The sequence below is a fragment of the Canis aureus genome, chromosome 3 (genome assembly GCF_053574225.1).
Source record: "Canis aureus isolate CA01 chromosome 3, VMU_Caureus_v.1.0, whole genome shotgun sequence".
NCBI lineage: Eukaryota > Metazoa > Chordata > Mammalia > Carnivora > Canidae > Canis > Canis aureus.
The window spans coordinates 32,334,974-32,353,182 of record NC_135613.1 but is presented as its reverse complement, the minus strand read 5'-3'; the positions used below and the strand labels follow the sequence as shown (position 1 = coordinate 32,353,182).

General features: G+C 53.3%; 1 protein-coding gene, 1 long non-coding RNA gene and 1 pseudogene across 2 annotated transcripts; 2 read left to right on the top strand and 1 right to left on the bottom strand.

Annotated features, from left to right (window-relative positions):
* Nucleotides 1-430: 430 nt before the first annotated feature.
* On the bottom strand, nt 431-2,455 carry FNDC10 (fibronectin type III domain containing 10). Its single transcript, XM_077891646.1, has one exon. It carries the CDS (start codon nt 2,453-2,455, stop codon nt 1,763-1,765), a length of 693 nt encoding a protein of 230 aa, XP_077747772.1. The 3' UTR covers nt 431-1,762.
* A 275-nt stretch (nt 2,456-2,730) lies between these two features.
* LOC144310541 (uncharacterized) lies at nt 2,731-5,263 on the top strand. The gene is made up of 3 exons (XR_013376243.1): nt 2,731-2,981; nt 3,128-3,445; nt 4,689-5,263. It is a non-coding gene; the product is annotated as an uncharacterized LOC144310541 (long non-coding RNA).
* A 7,862-nt stretch (nt 5,264-13,125) lies between these two features.
* Nucleotides 13,126-15,746, top strand: LOC144304433 (putative ribosome biogenesis protein RLP24 pseudogene; annotated as a pseudogene).
* Nucleotides 15,747-18,209: the final 2,463 nt, after the last annotated feature.

Genomic DNA, 18,209 nt, shown 5'->3' with positions numbered 1-18,209 from the left:
AGCTGTGTTTGATCCTCAGGGTCACAGCCAGCTCCAGGATCTCAAGGACAGCCAAGGACAGCCAAGGAGGAGGAGGGCTTTTGGGAAGGTGGGTCGTGATCTAGTGCACATCCCCCAAGCCCCTCCGCCCACCATCCCGCTCCCCAGGAAGGGCGAGGCCGGCGAGGGGACCCTCCTGGAGCTGCCTAATTGCTGCATGTCACAAAACTGGGTCACCAGTGAGACTGGGCTATTTCTAACTGCAGCAAATGCTGTCCGAACGCCCCCCACCCCAACACAGCAGGCCCAGGAAAAGATGCTTTTCCAAGGTTTGAGGGCAAACAGAAGCACCCGTCCCCTGCTTGAAACAGGGTGCTTTGGAACTGGGAAAGGGACCCACTTCCCCCCCACCCCTCCCTTCCCTCTCCCCAGTAAGCACACAAGACAGTGGTTTTGGTCTAAAATGATGGACATTTAGACATTGACGCCAGGCTCACGCCTGACCAGCGCCATGCCAGGGGCAGGCCGAGCAAAGACAGAGAGGTAGGGAGCGGGCACTGTGGGGACACCAGCCAGGACCTGGGGTCACTGGAGGCTGCTGGGGTGACGGTGGAGAGGGGTTAGCCACAGTGACTCCAGAAGTACAAGGTCCAGGATGGTCAGTCAGGGACTTGCGGAGAGCCGAGGTGTGCCTTACCCCTCTTGGTGATGCCAGGTGCCCAGCTCAAGGAGCAACCTTGGCCAGGGTGCTTGGGTCTTCCCAGAAAGGGACAGTCCAGTGGGTAGCAGCATCACCAGCCATATCCTGGGCTCTTGGCTGCCAACGCGAGTAAGAGGTGGAGTGATGCTGTCCATCATGCTGTGGTTGAGGCCTGTGATAAACACCACAGTGGCAAGTTGTGCCGGGAAAGGCCGGCATCAATTCTGCTCTCCAGATGCAACACTGTCCTCTGAGACAAGCCGTCTTCCCAGCCACTTGCCCCCACTCACTGAAAGCCCTCATCAGAAGCAGCACCCACAAAAGAAAATGAGACGCAGCCCTGAAGAGCTGCCGGCTTCCCGGAAGGTCAGAGAACATTCAGCCCTGGACATGGCAAGTGCAGGTGGGGTTCACCTGCTGCGCTACATCATGGTTCCCAGCCTGTCACCCAGGTAGGGGAACACCATCGCACACTCCTTACCCACACTTGGGGCTCCTGCAAAGCTTGAAAGGAGATTTCTCAAGGGGCTCTGGCCAGGACCAGGGCCACAGAACCCCTTGGTCAGCACAGGACGGGTGGTTGGCTCCCGCAGTGGGCCCAAGACACTAAGGCACGACGCTAATCTAAGCCCACTGGGGTGAGGTGGGGAGAGGACAGGCTCCAAGGGGCCTCCTCCAGTTGGCAAAGCACACAGTGACCAAGCAATGATGACAGCCTGTTTTTTCCAACTTGGCACAGGCTGGAGGTGCAGGGTGATGACCTGGGGTTCCAATGGCTCTTGCTAGAAGGGGCTGTTATGTCCCGGTGGCCCCTATAAAGGCCTCTGGAAAGCAGGGAGAGCCCTAGACGAGGCTGGCACCCCTGCGCAGGCCCAAGGGTGAGTCCCGAGCTGGAGTCTGGGAGGCAGCTGCCGGGCTCCAAAGGTCGTGCAATGACTCCGAGGCCCAGGCGTGGGGCCGGGGGCCCTACCAGTCTCCAGCAGGCCCTGCGTGGAGATCCTAAGGAGGGAGCAGGAGCGAGGAGTGGGGAGCGGGCGCCAGTCTCCGGCCGGCAGAGCCCCCGTGGGGCGACCGCCCGGTGCTTCAGGGCTGCCTGCGCAGGCCGGGGCGCCCGAAAGCTGGGTGCATGAGGTTCTCGGTGATGTAGGCCACGAGCAGGCAGATGACCACCAGCATGACGCAGATGGAGCCGCCCACCGCCGTCATGGCCACTACGATCTCCCGCATGCCGGCCGGCTCGGCTGCGAACTCCACGCACTCGGCGGGCGCGGCGGGCTCCGGGGGGGCGGCGGCGGCGGCGGGCTCGGCGCGCAGCGGCAGCGGCTGCAGGCACAGGCGGTAGCGCACGCCGTCGTGCACGTCGGGCAGCAGGTAGTCGCGGCAGGAGGCGCCGAGCAGCACGCGCTCGCACGGGAAGCGCGTGTAGGCGCCGCGCCACGAGCAGTTGAGCGCGAAGGCGCGCACGCGGTGCGCCTCGGCCGGCGCCAGGCGCCACTGCAGCAGCACGCTACGGTTGCGCAGGACGCTGGCGCGCAGGGAGCGGCCGGCCGAGGCGTGCGCCGCGCAGCCGGGCGCCTGGCAGCGGAAGCCGCGCGCGGGGCTGCGGAAGCACAGGCGTCCGCCGCCCGCCTCGGGGCCCTCGGGCAGCACCTTGTAGGGGCACCAGGGCGCGTCGGCCGCCGGCTCCCAACCCGGAGGCGTCGGGGCGGCGGCGGCGGTGGCGCGGGGCGGCGGCGCGCAGGCGGCCAGCAGCAGCAGCAGCGGCGGGGCGCGCATCCTGCGGCTGGGCGGCGCGGCGGGGCGCGGGCTCGCGGGCTCGCGGGCTCACGGGCGCGGCGGAGGGTCACGCGGGCCGCGCCGCCGCCGCTCCCCGCGCTCCCCGGCGCGCCGCGCCCTCCGCCGCCGCCGCCGCCCGCTCCGACCCGCCCCCGCGCCCCGTGCGCGCTCGGACCCGGCGTGGCGGCGGGGGCGGGGCCGCCCCACGCCCCGCCCCACTTAACCCTCGCGGGCCCGCGGCCCACGGAGGGCGGATCGCGAAGGGGAGGGGGCGACCGGGGCAAGACCCCTGGAGTGTGGGGTGCTGGGGGCCCCTGCGACCCACACTGGCCTGTCCCGTCTTCTGTCCCCGAGTGAACGGGTTCCTGTCCCTCCGCGCCCCCGCCAGGCCTCTGCTGAGGCTTTCGGGGGACTGGGGATCCCGGTCGAGGCCCCCGAGGGCAGCCCCTAGCGACCAAGGGGAGCGCGCAGGACTCGGGTCGGTGTGCCGCAGGCCGCCCCTCCCAGAGGCGCGGTGGGACCCAGAGTAAGGGTCGGTTGGCCCTGCCGGGGAAGGGAGAAGGCGGCAGGGGCGCGGGAGAGAGGAGGCTTCGTTTGCTGAAAACTCCGCGCTTCTTGCCGGAGACCAGGCTGAGCTCTAACCAGCCCTCCGCGCGTCTCTTCCACCCACAGACGCGGCCCGGGGCGAGCCCTCTCGGTGCTCTGGGTCCCACAGGTTCAGCCGGTGCACCACCCGGGAAGGAGGAACGTCCCCCATCTCCTACTGTGGTCTCCAGGAGCTGCTGGAGGCCTCAGCCCCTCAGAACCATCCCTCCTAGAGCCCCTCCAGGGCCAGGGGTCTGCCTAACCCGTCTGCACTTGAAGCAGAAATGCCTCAGGGGCAGGGGGCCGTCTCTGGCTGAGAGGCCCCTCCGTGTCCTGGCAGGGAGATGAGGAGTGGTCCCTGGCCTCTGTGCGGTGGACCTTGGGTTCCCTTGTAGCAGTTCCCAGGTACGGTTTTCACCTGGGATGGGGGGGGAGGGTCCTGTGTGAGCTGCAGTGCTCATGGAGGCCTCCTCTCCACATCCCCACCCCCAGCCTTACTAATTCCTGGTCATCCCCAAAAATTCTGGGTCAGCACCAGATTTCAAAGATTCTAGCAAAGCTGGAGGCTGAGGGTCAGGACCCTGTACCCAGGCCAGGCCCAGCATGCCTCATTACCAGCCTCGGGGACCCTGACCTCAACACCAGGCCCCATCAGCTACTTGGGACCCTGAACTGGATCTCTCCAGGTCTCTATACCTAGTGGGGGAAGGGTTGGGGGTAAAGATTTGGGGAGGGTCACTCCCTGGCCCTGGCCCTGGCTTCTACCCTCCCATCAGGTCCAGAGATCCCTGGGCTTGGACTCCTGTCCCAGCTTGATGGGGGAACTCAGGAGCTTCCGTGGGGAAGCAGAAAGTGATGATGATCTAGCAACCCCCATGTCCCTATCCCAGCTCCCTGGGCCTCGGTTTGCAGTGGAAGGAACTGCAGCCACTCTGTCCCAGGTGACAGTGTGGGGGGAGAGAGGAGGCCCCATACTGTCCAGTGGCCCAGATCACTACTCTGGCATCTCTGGGCCTGAAGGGAGGGTAGAAGCCCAATGGAGGGGGAAGAGCCAGGCGGGAAACAGGAGGGCTGTAAAGGGTTTTGAAAGTTGGCAGGTAGAGAGATCCACTTAAAGCCAGCCTGATGCCCTCTTGGGGAATCTGGTGCCCATACCCTGAGCCTGTCCTGAGGCTGGGGGCTCTCCAGTACGGAGCTTTTCCCGGTCAGGGCAACTCCTGGATGGTAGAAGGGCTAACCATGGGGCTGTGGGCTCTGCTGTTCCCCACCCTCCCTGTGGGCATTTGTTCGGTCCAGGGCATCTTGCCTACTGGGGGCAAAGAGCACGGTGGGGGAAGCACTGTGCCCAGGTGCCCCTGTGTACTTTCTGTTAAGCTGTAGCAGGATTAGGGAGGGCAGATGGGAGAAAGCCTTTCTTCCCATGTGAGGGTTTTGGGCTGATGAAGCAAAGGAACTGTGCTCAGAGACTGAGGGACTCCCCCACCCTTTACCTGCACAGCTACCCCTGCCAATGGCCAGTAGGGACATCTTCCCTAGTCCTACCCGAGTCTCAGGGTGTGGCTCTGTGAGGGCCTGGAACCTGCACTGCCACTAGCCACAGCCTCAAGGGAATGTGGGAGGATTGGGGCCCTTTTCTCCGGCGCCACAGGGACAGTCCATCTCTGATCCTGGACCCAAGTCCTGAGAGCCTCCAGCAAGAGCCCTTCAGCAGCCCCCGCCCAGAAATACAGGTGCTGGTGGGGTTTGGAGGGTCATCTGAGCCTGTTGTAATCTCTGCTCTGTTAAGGGGAGGGGAGGAGGAGGCTTAAGGTCAGCACCCGCCTTCCCCAGGAAGCTGAACGTGGTTCTGGTGGCCTCCGTACCCCCAGAAGGGTGTGTGGGCACAACTGCAAAGATGAGGGCCCAAGGCACACCAAACAGCATGGACCGCCTCCTGTGTGCAGAAGACATGTGGCGTGTTCCCCAAGTTCGCACACACACGCCAGAAGCTTTCCCTTCATTGGCCTCTCTCAGGACCCCAGAGGCGAGGGGGAGGTGGGCTGGAAGAAGTGTCACCCCACCTCTGACCAGAGCCACCTTTCTAGGCTGTCCTACTGGCAACCAGAGGAAGGAGCCTGGACTCTGCAGGTGTGGTGGCTGGGTGCTGGGTGCCACCAGGCTGACATGAGAGGGAAGAGACAAGGCCCAACTGGGCAGCTGAAGCTAAGCCCCAGGGAGCTCCCACAGCATCGTGGCCAGGGTGGTGCCCACCCGCCCCACAACCATTCTGACTTCCAGTAGTAGTGACCCCCCATTTCTCTCTGGGAAGCTCCATTCTTCGTCCTCATCTGTGGAGGTCTGGGTGGGACTCACCCATCCTTGCCCAGGGACGCAGGCCTTGGCCAGTCAGACCATTTGGTCCCCTTAGGCCTCGAGGCCTTTGCTGAAGCTCGCAGGGAAGGGGGATTGCTCCCCTGGAATCCACTAGCTGGGGTGGACTGCCAGCTGTTGTCTAAAGGTGTTGTGTGGGAAGAGCTGGTCTGAGAATGAAACCAACCCCAGGGAGATGAAAGAAACCCCGCCAGGGTGTTTGCTCCAAATGTCTGGATCCAACCTTGCCTAAAGCAAGGATCTCCCGAACTTCAGTCACTGGAGCCAGGAAATCTCCTTTTGTATAAACATTGAAACACTCTTTTCCAATGTTGAGACTCGGAGTCCCACTGGATGCAGGACCACCACCCTCACCAACGTCACCTCCCACTCCTCCACCATGACCCCTTTTCTTTTTTGGAACCCCAGGTCACTGTCTCTGCCTGATGGGCCCTCCCTGCAGAACTGAGCATCTTTCCCCAGCTCCACCTCCCACACCCTTGCTGGGCTCAATGGAGGGGGGGGCTGCTTGTTGGGCTCCCCCCAACCTCCCCAGCTCGTGTGCGCACACACTCTCTCTCTCACTCTTACTCTTTCTCAAATAAAACCTTTTTAAAAGCACATTTACATTTCATTAACAGAGGTTTTTTGTAAGATACTTCATATCATGAGTATAAATAGAAGCTGCCAGAAAAATAAATACCAGACAGTCTTCTTGTCCTGTTTGGAGGTACCACACTGACCTTAAAAGGGGTGTCCCCCCAAAAAAAGGGGTGTCCCAGGGGCACCTCAGTGGCGCAGTTGGTTAAGCATCTGACTCTTGGTTTTGGTTCAGATGGTGGAATCGAGCCCCAACTCGGCCTCACCGCTCAGCAAGGAGTCTGCCTGGGACTCTTTCCTCCTCTCCCTCTGCCCCTCCCCAGGCTCACTCATTCTCCCTCCCTCTCTCACTCTCTCAAATAAATAAGTCTTTTTTTTTCTAAGATTTTATTTATTTATTAATGATAGACATAGAGAGAGAGGTAGAGACACAGGCAAAGGGAGAAGCAGGCTCCATGCCAGGAGCCCGACGCAGAACTCGATCCCAGGACTCCAGGATCGTGCCCCGGGCCAGAGGCAGGCGCTAAACCACTGAGCCACCCAGAGATTCCCTCAAATAAATAAGTCTTGATGAAGGAGAAAGGGTGTCCCCAGAAGCCTCATGGCCCTCATCCTTTCTACACCCCCACTGTGGCCCATTCCTTACCTGCATGCAGCCCATGAGCTTCCTGGCCTGTCCCAGAGCCCGGTGGGCATGGCCACCCATAGAGTCCCTTTAGTTGCTGCTCCTACCTGCTGGAAATGCTTCTGCCCATCAGGACAGCCAGAGCAGCCTGAAGTGACAACTTCTAGGGATTGCCCCCTCCAAGGGAGGGGAGCTTGCAGAAAACATGGTCATCCTGGTCAGGGCCTGGAGAGAGCCAGGGGCCTCCCTGAAGCTGGCAGCAGACCTGCTGGGACCTGGATCATAGAGACATAGGGACATGGCTGGCTGCTGCTCAGACTGTGTGAACACTGTGGGGGCCACAGCCCTCTGGGCCTCCCAGGGCACTGAACACTACCATTCCACTCCCTTCTTCCAGTTGCAGGGACACCTTTCTCTTCTGGAGAAGCAGGGCCCTGACAGCTAAGCTCTGGCCGAGCCCCAAGGCACTAGGGTCGGACTGTGATCCTAGCAAGGCAAGGGGTAGGCCCTGGACCCGACATTGGGGCAGATGGCCTTTGTTGGGAGCCATGCCTCGTTCTCAGAATCTGGCTTCTGGAAGTGGGCAAAGCCTTCACCTCAAGTGGAAGGTAAGTCTCAGTTCCTCTCTAGGAGGTGGCCTTTCTCTCCTCTGTCCACAAAAGCAGGAGTGTGGCCCAGTTACCCTGCAAGTGCCTCAGCCACCACTGGGCCACACTGTGCCATGGCCTGGCCATCTGTGTGGCCTGAGCTGGGGGAGGGGGTGGCCTCCACAGCTCCCCCACTGCCCTGCCCCCGGCAGGCATCCACAGTGGGCATCAAGATGTATGAGCAATGAACTTGGGGGAAGATGCCCCACAGATCCCAGGCCCAGGGCATGGTGGCCACTAGTGGCCAACAGGGAGGGCAGAGAAAACACTTTCTGAATGGCTGCTCCTGTCCCCAGATGCCAGGGCCCCAGGGGCAGGCCTCAGTACCAGAGTCACCTCAGCCCTGGGACACGACCATTGAAAGCAACAACAGGGCAGCCCCGGTGGCGCAGCGGTTTAGCGCCGCCTGCAGCCTAGGGCGTGATCTGGAGACCCTGGATCAAGTCCCAGGTCGGGCTCTCTGCATGGAGCCTGCTTCTCCCTCTGCCTGTGTCTCTGCCTCTCTCTCTCTCTCTCTCTCTCTGCATCTCTATGAATAAATAAGTAAAATCTTAAAAAAAAAAAAAAAGAAAGCAACAACAGATGCCCTGGCACTGGGCGATGCTCCAAGGTGTGCCGTGGGACCCTCTGCCTGCCTTACCCATCATCACCTTTGCTTCTGAGTGGGAGAAGCTGGTGCAGAGGATGACCGACTGTTCTGGGTACTTGGAAGCACATCTCCAGGGCAGTATGGGCAGCAGGCTGCCATCTGCTGTCCCCACCACCACTTAGTCTTGTTTTCTCACTTGTAGGGCAAGTCCCAAATTCCAGGGTCCCTGTGGCCTGCCTGGCTCTGAACTCTGGGGTTTGGGCAGCTGCTCTGGGGTTCCAGTGGCTTCCCGAGACATGGGCAGATGGGAGCACAGCACTTCGTGCATGGCTGAGGCTCCAAGGACAGGAAGGACTGTAAGCCTGGCTTGTGACCCCAATCCCTTCACTACCTAGTATAGGTAGCCAAGTGTGACAGGGTGGCCATTGAGTCCAAAGGGCCACGTGACAACCAGCAGGGCAAACAGGCTGATTCCACCCGGTGTAGAAGGGAAGCTGAGGCTCAGGGGGTCCGGGAGGCTGGAACATGGAGCCATGTCCCACCCAGGACCCCATCAAGGAGTCTGCAGGTGCAGGGACTCCTGATGGGGCTCCCCCTCAGGTGCTGCCCATGGCTCTGTACCTTACCACCCCCTCCCCGAACAGATTAGGACAGGCCTTGGCAAGACAGTGGCTTTGGCCTCACATGCCTTAAATTGAGCAATAAGAGTGGCGAGCAGAGCAGAGTACAATCTGCGTGTATTGTTTCCAAGGGTCAGGAAGAAGGTACACGCAGAGGTCACCCAATTTCCATCAGGTTCATTTCCGCTTTTTTTTTCTCCTTCATATAGGATTTTTTTTAACAGAAGTATAGTTGACACGCAATGTCACTGTAGTTACCTTGTGCCCCCCACAAGTGCAGCTTCTGCTCTGGGACAGAGACCCTTGTGCAGCCAGTGGTGGCCAAGGACATCAGGAAGGCAGAGCAGGAGTGGGCCTGCTGTGGTCAGGGCATTGTGGCCCCTCCCCACCTCCCCACAGGACACTCTACTGACTTAAGTCTACTCAGTTTCTTTAGGAAATTATCCATTTTGTTCTCAAATGTTTCAGCATGAACATGTCCACAGTGTTTTTGTTCTTGCTGCATATGTAATTGTACCCTCTTGTCCACTCCTAAAAACGGTCCTGTGTGGCGCTCTGTTCTTGCTAGGAAAAGTCTACTCCGCCCTTTGGTAAGTTTGAGCTCTGCAGGCCAGTGTTTCCAGAAGTTTTACAGGAGAGCTATTGCCTCTGGCCTTGCTCTGTTCCCAGCTGCTGCAGGACAGGGATCTTGGGGGGATGAGAGAGGGACACTCAGCGCTCCTGCTCTCTGGCATCCGCAGATATCCAGACCCTGGGAACGTTTGGCGTGGAGCATTGGGAGAAGCCTCTCCTGTTTTCCTGCTGATTCTGTAAAGGTGATTCTGGTCATGCTGTCTGCACAAGGGCACCTTCTCCCACACCTGGACTTCTAAGAGTGTGACTTGTCACCCCCAAATCCAACATTCTGGTTGGATCCATCATTAGTAACTGCTATCTAAACTGACGTGTTCTTTTCTGGAGGACATGTGAGAGACTTCCCTGTGAAGCCAGAGGAAAGCACTGGAATCTCTATTTTCTCCCTTTCTGCAAAAAGTTATGCTGAATCTCATAACTGTGCTGGTCTCATTACTTAAAAAGCATCAAAGTCTCTGTTTCGTATCCTCCTCCATGCAGTGTTCTTCTTTTTCTTTTTTATTTTTAAGATTTTATTTATTGGGACACCTGGGTGGCTTAATGGTTGGGCGTCTGCCTTTGACTCAGGGCCTGATCCCAGGGTTGGGGATCAAGTCCCACATCGGGCTCCTGCAGAGAGTCTGCTTCTTCCTCTGCCTGTGTCTCTGCCTCTCTCTATGTCTCTCATGAATAAATAAATAAAATCTTTTTTTTTTTAATTTTTATTTATTTATGATAGTCACAGAGAGAGAGAGAGAGGCAGAGACACAGGCAGAGGGAGAAGCAGGCTCCATGCACTCCATGCACCGGGAGCCTGATGTGGGATTCGATCCCGGGTCTCCAGGATCGTGCCCTGGGCCAAAGGCAGGCGCCAAACCGCTGCGCCACCCAGGGATCCCTAAATAAATAAAATCTTAAAAAAATCTTAAAAAAAAAGATTTTATTTATTTATTCATGACACGAGGACACAAGGAAACGTCTAAGTCGGAGCCACTCCTCCCAGCCCTGCGTGAGCGCGCCCCTGCCACCCAGTGGCTAATCATGCAGGACCTGCTCACTTGTCCCTGAGTCATTGAAGGACACGGGGCCCTGCTGGCCAGGGAGACCAGAGAGAAGGCAGGATGCCTGCAGTACACTGAGCGCACCTGCTGGTTCTCGGCGTCCCCCCCTTCCCGGCCCACCGAGGGCAGTGCCCCCCACCCCCCTCACTTTTGTGGGCAGTGTCCCCCCTCCTGACCGCCCCCCTCTGCAGACAGTGCCCCCCACCCTGGCCTCTGGGGACAGCGTCCCCACCCCCCCCACCCCCCCCACCCCCCCCACCCCCCCCACCCCCCCCACCCCCGCCTCTGCAGGCAGTGCCTCTCGCCCCGCCCACCCCTGCAGACAGTGCCCCCCCCCTCCTCTGTGGGCTCCCCCTCCTCTCTGTGGGGAGGTGGGGCACTTTGGTTCCTGGTTCCCTGCATTCATTTCCCTCAGCTCAGCCATGCACATAAAATGACACTTTCTACATTCTACACAATTTTCCATCATTCCACTGAGGACTTTCAAGTGATTAAATCCACGTTGTTGCGGAAAGTGGGCCTCTTCTTGCTCAATAGTTGGTTTATTTCATCATTCGATTTTTTTTTTTTTCAGGGGCAAAACCTGGCTCACAAATACGTGGTTATAAAAATACGTTTGGCGGGCAGCCCCGGCAGCGCAGCGGTTTAGCGCTGCCTGCAGCCCAGGGTGTGATCCTGGAGACCAAGGATCGAGTCCCACGTTGGGCTCCCTGCGTGGAGCCTACTTCTCCCTCCTCCTGTGTCTCTGCCTCTCTCTCTGTCTCTCTATGTCTATCATAAATAAATAAATAAATCATATATATATATATATATATATATATATATATATAATTTAAAAAAATAAAAAATACGCTTGGGGAACTGTTCCCTAAGGCGCAGGCGGCCACGGTGGTCGGCAGGTGTGCTTCCCCGCAGAGGCAATTAGCGAGTCCTCGCCCTGTGTTTACAGCCGTAGCATACTCAGTGCTCTCTCCTTTTGCCTTTCCTCCCTGATGAGATGTCTGTGGATGCAGTGCGAGGCTGCGGCAGCAACCCGTGGCTGGCAAGCTTTGCTTTCCGTTTTCAGCACTATACACCTGCTGCACACGCTACCCGGGAACAGACGCTGTGCGAACCAGCGCGCCTAGGCCCTGGAGCGGATGCAACCAGGCCTCTAGGAACCTGGGCGCGCGCTTCACGCCACCTCCGGGAGGGGGCGCTGCCGACCCGGCAGCATCACCACCTGCTGGTCACGCGGGGCACTGCAAGGGTCCCAGCAGCAACCACGTGATTCTCCCCTTCAGGAAGTGTCCTGGGCGTGGGGGGTGGGTTCTTGCCTTTAAAGAAACTGCTTGAACTTTCACTTAAAAAAAAAAAAAAAAAAAAAAGACTTCTTTTTCTATCCTTGTGGTGTACTTGGCCGATTTTCTTTTCATCTTACCAATTAGTCTTGCCCTTGACTTTTACTTGTACTGTTGGTTGTAAATCACTCGGGGATTGTGGTCCTTTGGATTTTCTCGTAAGGGTTCTGCCAGGCAAAAATGCTTCATTTTTACGTAGTAAAATGTAACACCCATTATTTATCACTTCTGGATTTGGGGTAACGTTTATAAAAACTTTCAAGTTGATGTTAAAAAAAGGATTCTCGGGATCCCTGGGTGGTGCAGCGGTTTAGCGCCTGCCTTTGGCCCAGGGCGCGATCCTGGAGACCCGGGATCGAATCCCACGTCGGGCTCCCGGTGCATGGAGCCTGCTTCTCCCTCTGCCTGTGTCTCTGCCTCTCTCTCTCTCTCTCTGTGTGTGACTATCATAAATAAATAAAAATTTAAAAATAAAAAAATAAAATAAAAAAAATAAAAAAAGGATTCTCTGGGGATCACTGGATGGCTTAGCGATTTAGTGCCTGCCTTGGGCCCAGGGCCTGATCCTGGGGTCCTGGGATCAAGTCCCACATTAGGCTCCCTGCATGGAGCCTGCTTCTCCCTCTGCCTGTGTCTCTGCCTCTCTCTCTGTGTCTCTCATGAATAAATCTTAAAAAAAAAAAAAAAAAAAGGATTCTCGGGGCACATGGCTGGCTGGCTGGGTGGAGACAGCCACCTGATCTGGAGGCCCTCAGTTTAAGCCTCAGGTTGGGTGTAGAGATCACTGAAAAATAAAATCTTCAGGGAGAAAAAAGGGGGGGGGGGATTCTTCTTTGGTTTCCTCTAGGCTGCCATAATTTTATTTATTCCAGGTCGAATTTTGATCAACTTGGGATTTGTTCTGGCACAAGACACAAGCTCCAGAATCAACTTTATTAAATGGTCCCCCCTTTCTTCAGGAATTTATGATGGGGAGGCCCACCCCTAATACTACAGGAATTCCATGCAGTGCTTCTGGATTCCACTCTGTTTTAATTATTTGGATGTGAATAAGCTTTACCATCTAGTAGGGCTCATATCCCTTCATTTTGTTTGTGGTAAATGTTCTGGGGATTCTTGCTTTTTTAATGTATGACCTTTAATTATCATTTTTTAAATTTAAATTCTAGCTAGTTAACATATAGTGTAGTGTCAGCTTCAGAAGTAGAATTTAGGGCAGCCCGGGTGGCTCAGCGGTTTAGCACTGCCTTCAGCCTGGGGTGTGATCCTGGAGACCTGGGATTGAGCCCCACGTCAGGCTTCTTGCATGGAGCCTGCTTCTCCCTCTGCCTATTTCTCTATGAATAAGTAAATAAAATATTTTTTTAAAAAACAAATAAATAAGTCTTTATTTTTTAAAAAGATTTTCTTGGGGATCCCTGGGTGGCTCGGCAGTTTGGCGCCTGCCTTCGGCCCAGGGCATGATCCTGGAGTCCCAGGATCGAGTCCCACATTGGGCTCCCTGCATGTAGCCTGCTTCTCCCTCTGCCTGTGTCTCTGCCTCTCTCTTTCTGTGTGTCTCTCATGAATAAAGAAAATCTTTTCTATTTTTTTTACAAATATTAATTTATTTATTCATGAGAAACACACACACAGAGGCATTTGGTCAGTGGGAACCCACACACTTTCAACATGTGTATTGAGAAGTGTTATTTCTGTTGGGGTCCTATTTACCCCAGCCACGGCATTGTGTTTGTCCACAATGATTGCAAGGTATTCAGATTCTGTAAATCCAAGTGTCATAAAAACTGTAAAAAGAAGCGCAATCCTCACAAAGTCAGGTGGACTAAAGCATTCAGTAAAGCAGCTGGTAAAAAAGCTTACAGTGGATAATTCATTTGAATTTGAAAAACGTAGAAATGAACCTGTCAAATACCAGTGAGAGTTATGGAATACAACTACTGATGCAATGAAGAGAGTTGAAGAGATCAAACAGAAGTGCCAAACTAAATTTATAATGAATAGATTAAAGAAAGATAAAGAATTATAGAAAGTTCAGGACATCAAAGAAGTCCAGCAAAACATTCATCTTATCCAGGCCCATCTTGCAGGCAAAGGAAAGCAGCTGGAAGAGAAAATGGTGCAGAAATTACAAGAGGTTGTGGATATGGAAGATATTTCTTTAAAATTTTCACTCTCAGGGGATCCCTGGGTGGCTCAGCGGTTTAGGTTTAGAGTCTGCCTTTGGCCCAGGGCGCGATCTTGGAGTCCCGGGATCGAGTCCCACATCAGGCTCCCGGCATGGGCCTGCTTCTTCCTCCTCCAGTGTCTCTGCCTCTCTCTGTCTCTATGTCTATCATAAATAAATAAATCTTTAACAAATAAAAATAAAAATAAATAAAATTTTCACTCTATGTCTATACATGTGTTTGAAAATCTCCTTAGGAGGGATCCCTGGGTGGCACAGCGGTTTGGCGCCTGCCTTTGGCCCAGGGCGCGATCCTGGAGACCCGGCATCGAATCCCACGTCGGCCTCCCGGTACATGGAGCCTGCTTCTCCCTCTGCCTATGTCTCTGCCTCTCTCTCTCTCTCTCTGTGTGACTATCAAAAATAAATAAAAATTAAAAAAAAATCTCCTTAGGAGACTAAGAACTTATAAATTATCAACTTATATATATATATTTTCATATTTTTTTATCAATTTATATTTTAACTAAGGTCACTCAAATGAAAGATAATTAAAAGTACATCTCTTGTACATTGCTGTCTGCAAAACATCAGATATTGTGGATGTTAGATTGCATCTTCATTGTTAAACCTTTACTGATAGTTACATTTATGTAAGTCATGCAAATTCTTTTTATAAATACAGAGTGACATGCGGACATAAAATGGTCCTGCCATTTGGATGGTGGCAGGAGGTGGTATTTATATAAGAACTAATGATAAAAATTCATAGCTAGCAATATGTAAAATAAATTTTCTTTGCAGTAAAAACAAAAAAGGTTTTAGTGATTTATTTGGCTGAGAGAGAGAGAGCACAAGTAGGCTGAGTGACAGGCAGAGGGAGAGGGAGAAGCAGCCTCCTGGCTGATCAGGGAGCCTGATGTGCGGCTCCATCCTGGACCCTGGGATCATGACCTGAGCGGAAGGTCGTGAGTTCGAGCCCCACACTGAGTGTAGAGATCACTTAAATAAAAACCAAAAACTAAAAAAAAAGAAAAAGAAAAAGAAGATTATGGTTTCATGTACACAGCCACAATGTGCTTCTGTATGGAGACAAGCCCTTAGAATCCATGGAGTGTTCTATTTATTTTATTTATTTTAAAAAGATTTTATTTATTTATTTGTTTATTTATCTGTTTATTTATTTATTTATAAATATTTTATTTATTCATGGGAGACACAGATAGAGAGAGGCAGAGACACAGGCAGAGGGGAGGGAGAAGCAGGCTCCTTGCAAGGAGTCCAACGTGGCACTTGATCCCTGGACCCCGGGATCACACCCTGAGCCAAAGGCAGACACTCAACCACTGAGCCACTCAAGCATCACTTATTTTATTTTTTTTTTAAAGATTCGAAAGAGAGTAAGCCGAGCAAGGGGCAGAGGGAGATAAGTCGACTCCCCACTGAGTGCAGAGCTTGACATGGGGCTTGATCTCAAGACCCTGAGGATCATGATGAGAGCTGAAATCAAGAGTCGGTCGCTTAATCAACTGAGCCACCCAGATGCCCCGCACAGAATGTTTTAAGTGTCATGGCATGCTCATCTACATCCTTCTCCAGTGCTCATGACAAGTAAGGGTGGCTGGTCCTCACGTTACAGCTGGTCCTGTTGGGATGTCTACACCGATCAAATTTATACCCATATCAGCTCCTACTGCCTCTGGACCAATCGGTTCATCCATTTCTTGAGTGCCTTCTCTGCCTCTCTCGGGAAGGTCCAAGATTTCTTTGCTTTTCCCCATCTTTGCTCCTACTGCTTGAGATTGTAATTCTGAGGAAGTAACTTTTACTTCTACTACATGTAGCTTTAATGTCAGAGATCGACCCCTATATCTGTTTTTCCTTTTAGGAAAAGATGTAGAAGTGTGCCCCCTACCTGGAGAGTCACCCTTCTGGAATCGTGCAAAGATCTGGAGACATGATCTGGCTCTTCCTGTTTTCAACTGTCTTCCTAGTGAGGGAAGCACAGGGCTGTGTTCTCTTCACAGGGGCTTCTGTTGCTTGCAGGGTACACCTTTGCCTATGTGACAAATTTTTTCGTCTGTGGAATCCAGTAGAATTTCAGTCAAAGCATTTTTTAAAAGATCTATTTATTTGAGAGACAGAGAGACAGAGACAGAGAGAGAAAGTTCATAAGCAGGAGGGGCAGAGGGAGAGAGAATCCCAAGCAGACTCCCTGCTGAGTGTGCAACCTGACACAGAGCTCAATCTCACGACCCTGAGTTCATGACCTGAACGGAAATCAAAGGTGAGACATTCAGCTGACCTAGCCGTCCAGGCCCCTAGTCAGCAGCATTTTTGTCCAGTGATGTCATCTAAATCCCTATTCTTTGGTGACTTCAGGTCCCCTTTGTTCTTCTTGGGAACTGCACAGAGACTTCCTCTGTGCAGTTTCCAACTGCAGAGTCAACATCCCCAGTGCCTTGGTCTTCCTCAGCACCATAAATTTACTTCTCTGAGGTAAACAATGGCCATTGCCTCCATTAGCCTCTTCTGTGGCCTACTTTTCTTTTTCTGGAAAATTGTGACCATTATTTTTTTTAAAGATTTATTTATTCATGAGAGACACAGATAAAGAGGGAGGCAGAGACAAAGGCAGGCGCCAAACCTCTGAGCCACCCAGGGATCCCCAGTTGTGACCATTATTGTTCCATTCTTTCTTGCTCCAACTTTTTATCATCCATTTTTTCTTTTTTAATATATATTTTTAAAGATTGCATCTGAGAGAGAAAGAGTGAGAGAGCTTGCACTCAAGAGAGAAAACGAGGGGACGCCTGGATGGCTCAGTGGTTAAAGTGTCTGCCTTCAGCTTGGGGCATGATCCTGGGATCGAGTCCCACATTGGGCTTGCTTCATGGAGCCTGCTTCTCTCTCTGCCTGTGTCTCTGCCTTTCTCTCTCTCTCTGAGTCTCTCATGAAAAAAGACAATTAAAAAAAAAGAGAGGGGGGGCAGCCTGGGTGCCTCAGTGGTTTAGCGCCTCCTTCAGCCCAGGGCCTGATCCTGGAGACCCCGGATAGAGTCCTGCGTCAGGGTCCCTGCATGGAGCCTGCTTCTCCCTCTGCCTGTGTCTCTGCCCTCTCTCCTCTCTATGTGTCTCTCATGAATAAATAAATAAAATCTTGAGAGAGAGAGAGAGAGAGAGAGAAAATGAGTGGGGGGGGGGCAGGGGAGAGGGAGCTGCAGACTCTCTGCTGCCCAGGGAGCTTGACACAGGGCTCCATTGTAGGACCCCAAGATTATGATCTGAGCCGAAGGCAGACGCTTCACCGACTGAGCAATCCAGGCGCCACTCATGTTCCAATTTTTTTTCTTTTTTTAAAGATTTTATTTATGACCTCTGGAGGTCAGGGGGTGAGACTGAGTTCCAAGCCTCTCATCCCGTGGCTGGTCTCCCCATTGCTCATCCCTAGGAGCGTGAAAACTAATAAAGGAAAACCTCACTAAAGTGGACTGCTAATGCTAGAAGGGGAAGCTGAAAGGAGCTGTAGCATTCAATCTCAATTACAGGAAGAAAGGCCTCCTCAAGAGAATCATCAACAGGAAAGAACTGTCAATTACAGGCCCCAATAGGAAAAGATGTGCATTGCATCTCCTACAAGAAATCCACTGCCTCTGCAGCTCAGCCAGTGAGAAACCATCATCATCCTCAACTCCTGTTTCTCTCCAATGGGCTTTCATTCAAAACAACCCTCCCAACCTCCCCTTGCTCCATAAAATAACAATTCTGCCTTCGTTCTCTGGACTTATCTGTAGTTTTGCCATAGCTTATGTGTCCTGAAATGTAATTCTGTTTTTTCTTTTTAAGATTTTATTTATTTATGAGAGACATAGAGAGACAGGCAGAGACATAGGCAGAGAGAGGAGAAGCAGGCTCCATGCAAGGAGCCCCAGGCGGACTCAATCCCGGGACTCAGGGATCACGCCCTGAGCCAAAAGCAGACGCTCAACCACTGATCCACCCAGGTATCCATGTTAATTCTCTGTTATTACCAAATAAGCCCACTTTTTGTGGGTAAAACAACTGTTTTATTTTTAAGGTTAACAAAGTATTCCCAAAAACCACCTTATCAATATAAATGCAGATGTGACTGAAAGAGGCGTTTTATGAGTATCAAGACAGAGCTTTAGGACTGTTTTTACTTAGGAAGTTCAAACATTTTAGGAGCTCTGTGCTAGAAACAGGGATGCAAACCAAGTGTATGTTTATTGTTATAAGTCACAAAATCACAGGTTAACTAACCAAGAGAAGAGATGGACAGTAAATTTAAGGATATCTACCAGAAAAACACTGGGTTAGAGAATAAAGTTACAGGATTAGTCCAAGAAGTGCAATGAGAATCTGACAAACTGGGATCCCATCAGGAGCAAACAAGGGTTGCCTGGGTGGTGCAGCCCATTAAGCGTCTGGGTCCTGATCTCAGAGTCATGAGATGGAGCCCGAGTGCAGCCCTATGTTGGGCTCTGTGCTGGGCATGCCGTCTGCTTGGGTTTCTCTCTCCTTCTTCCTGTGTGTGTGCTC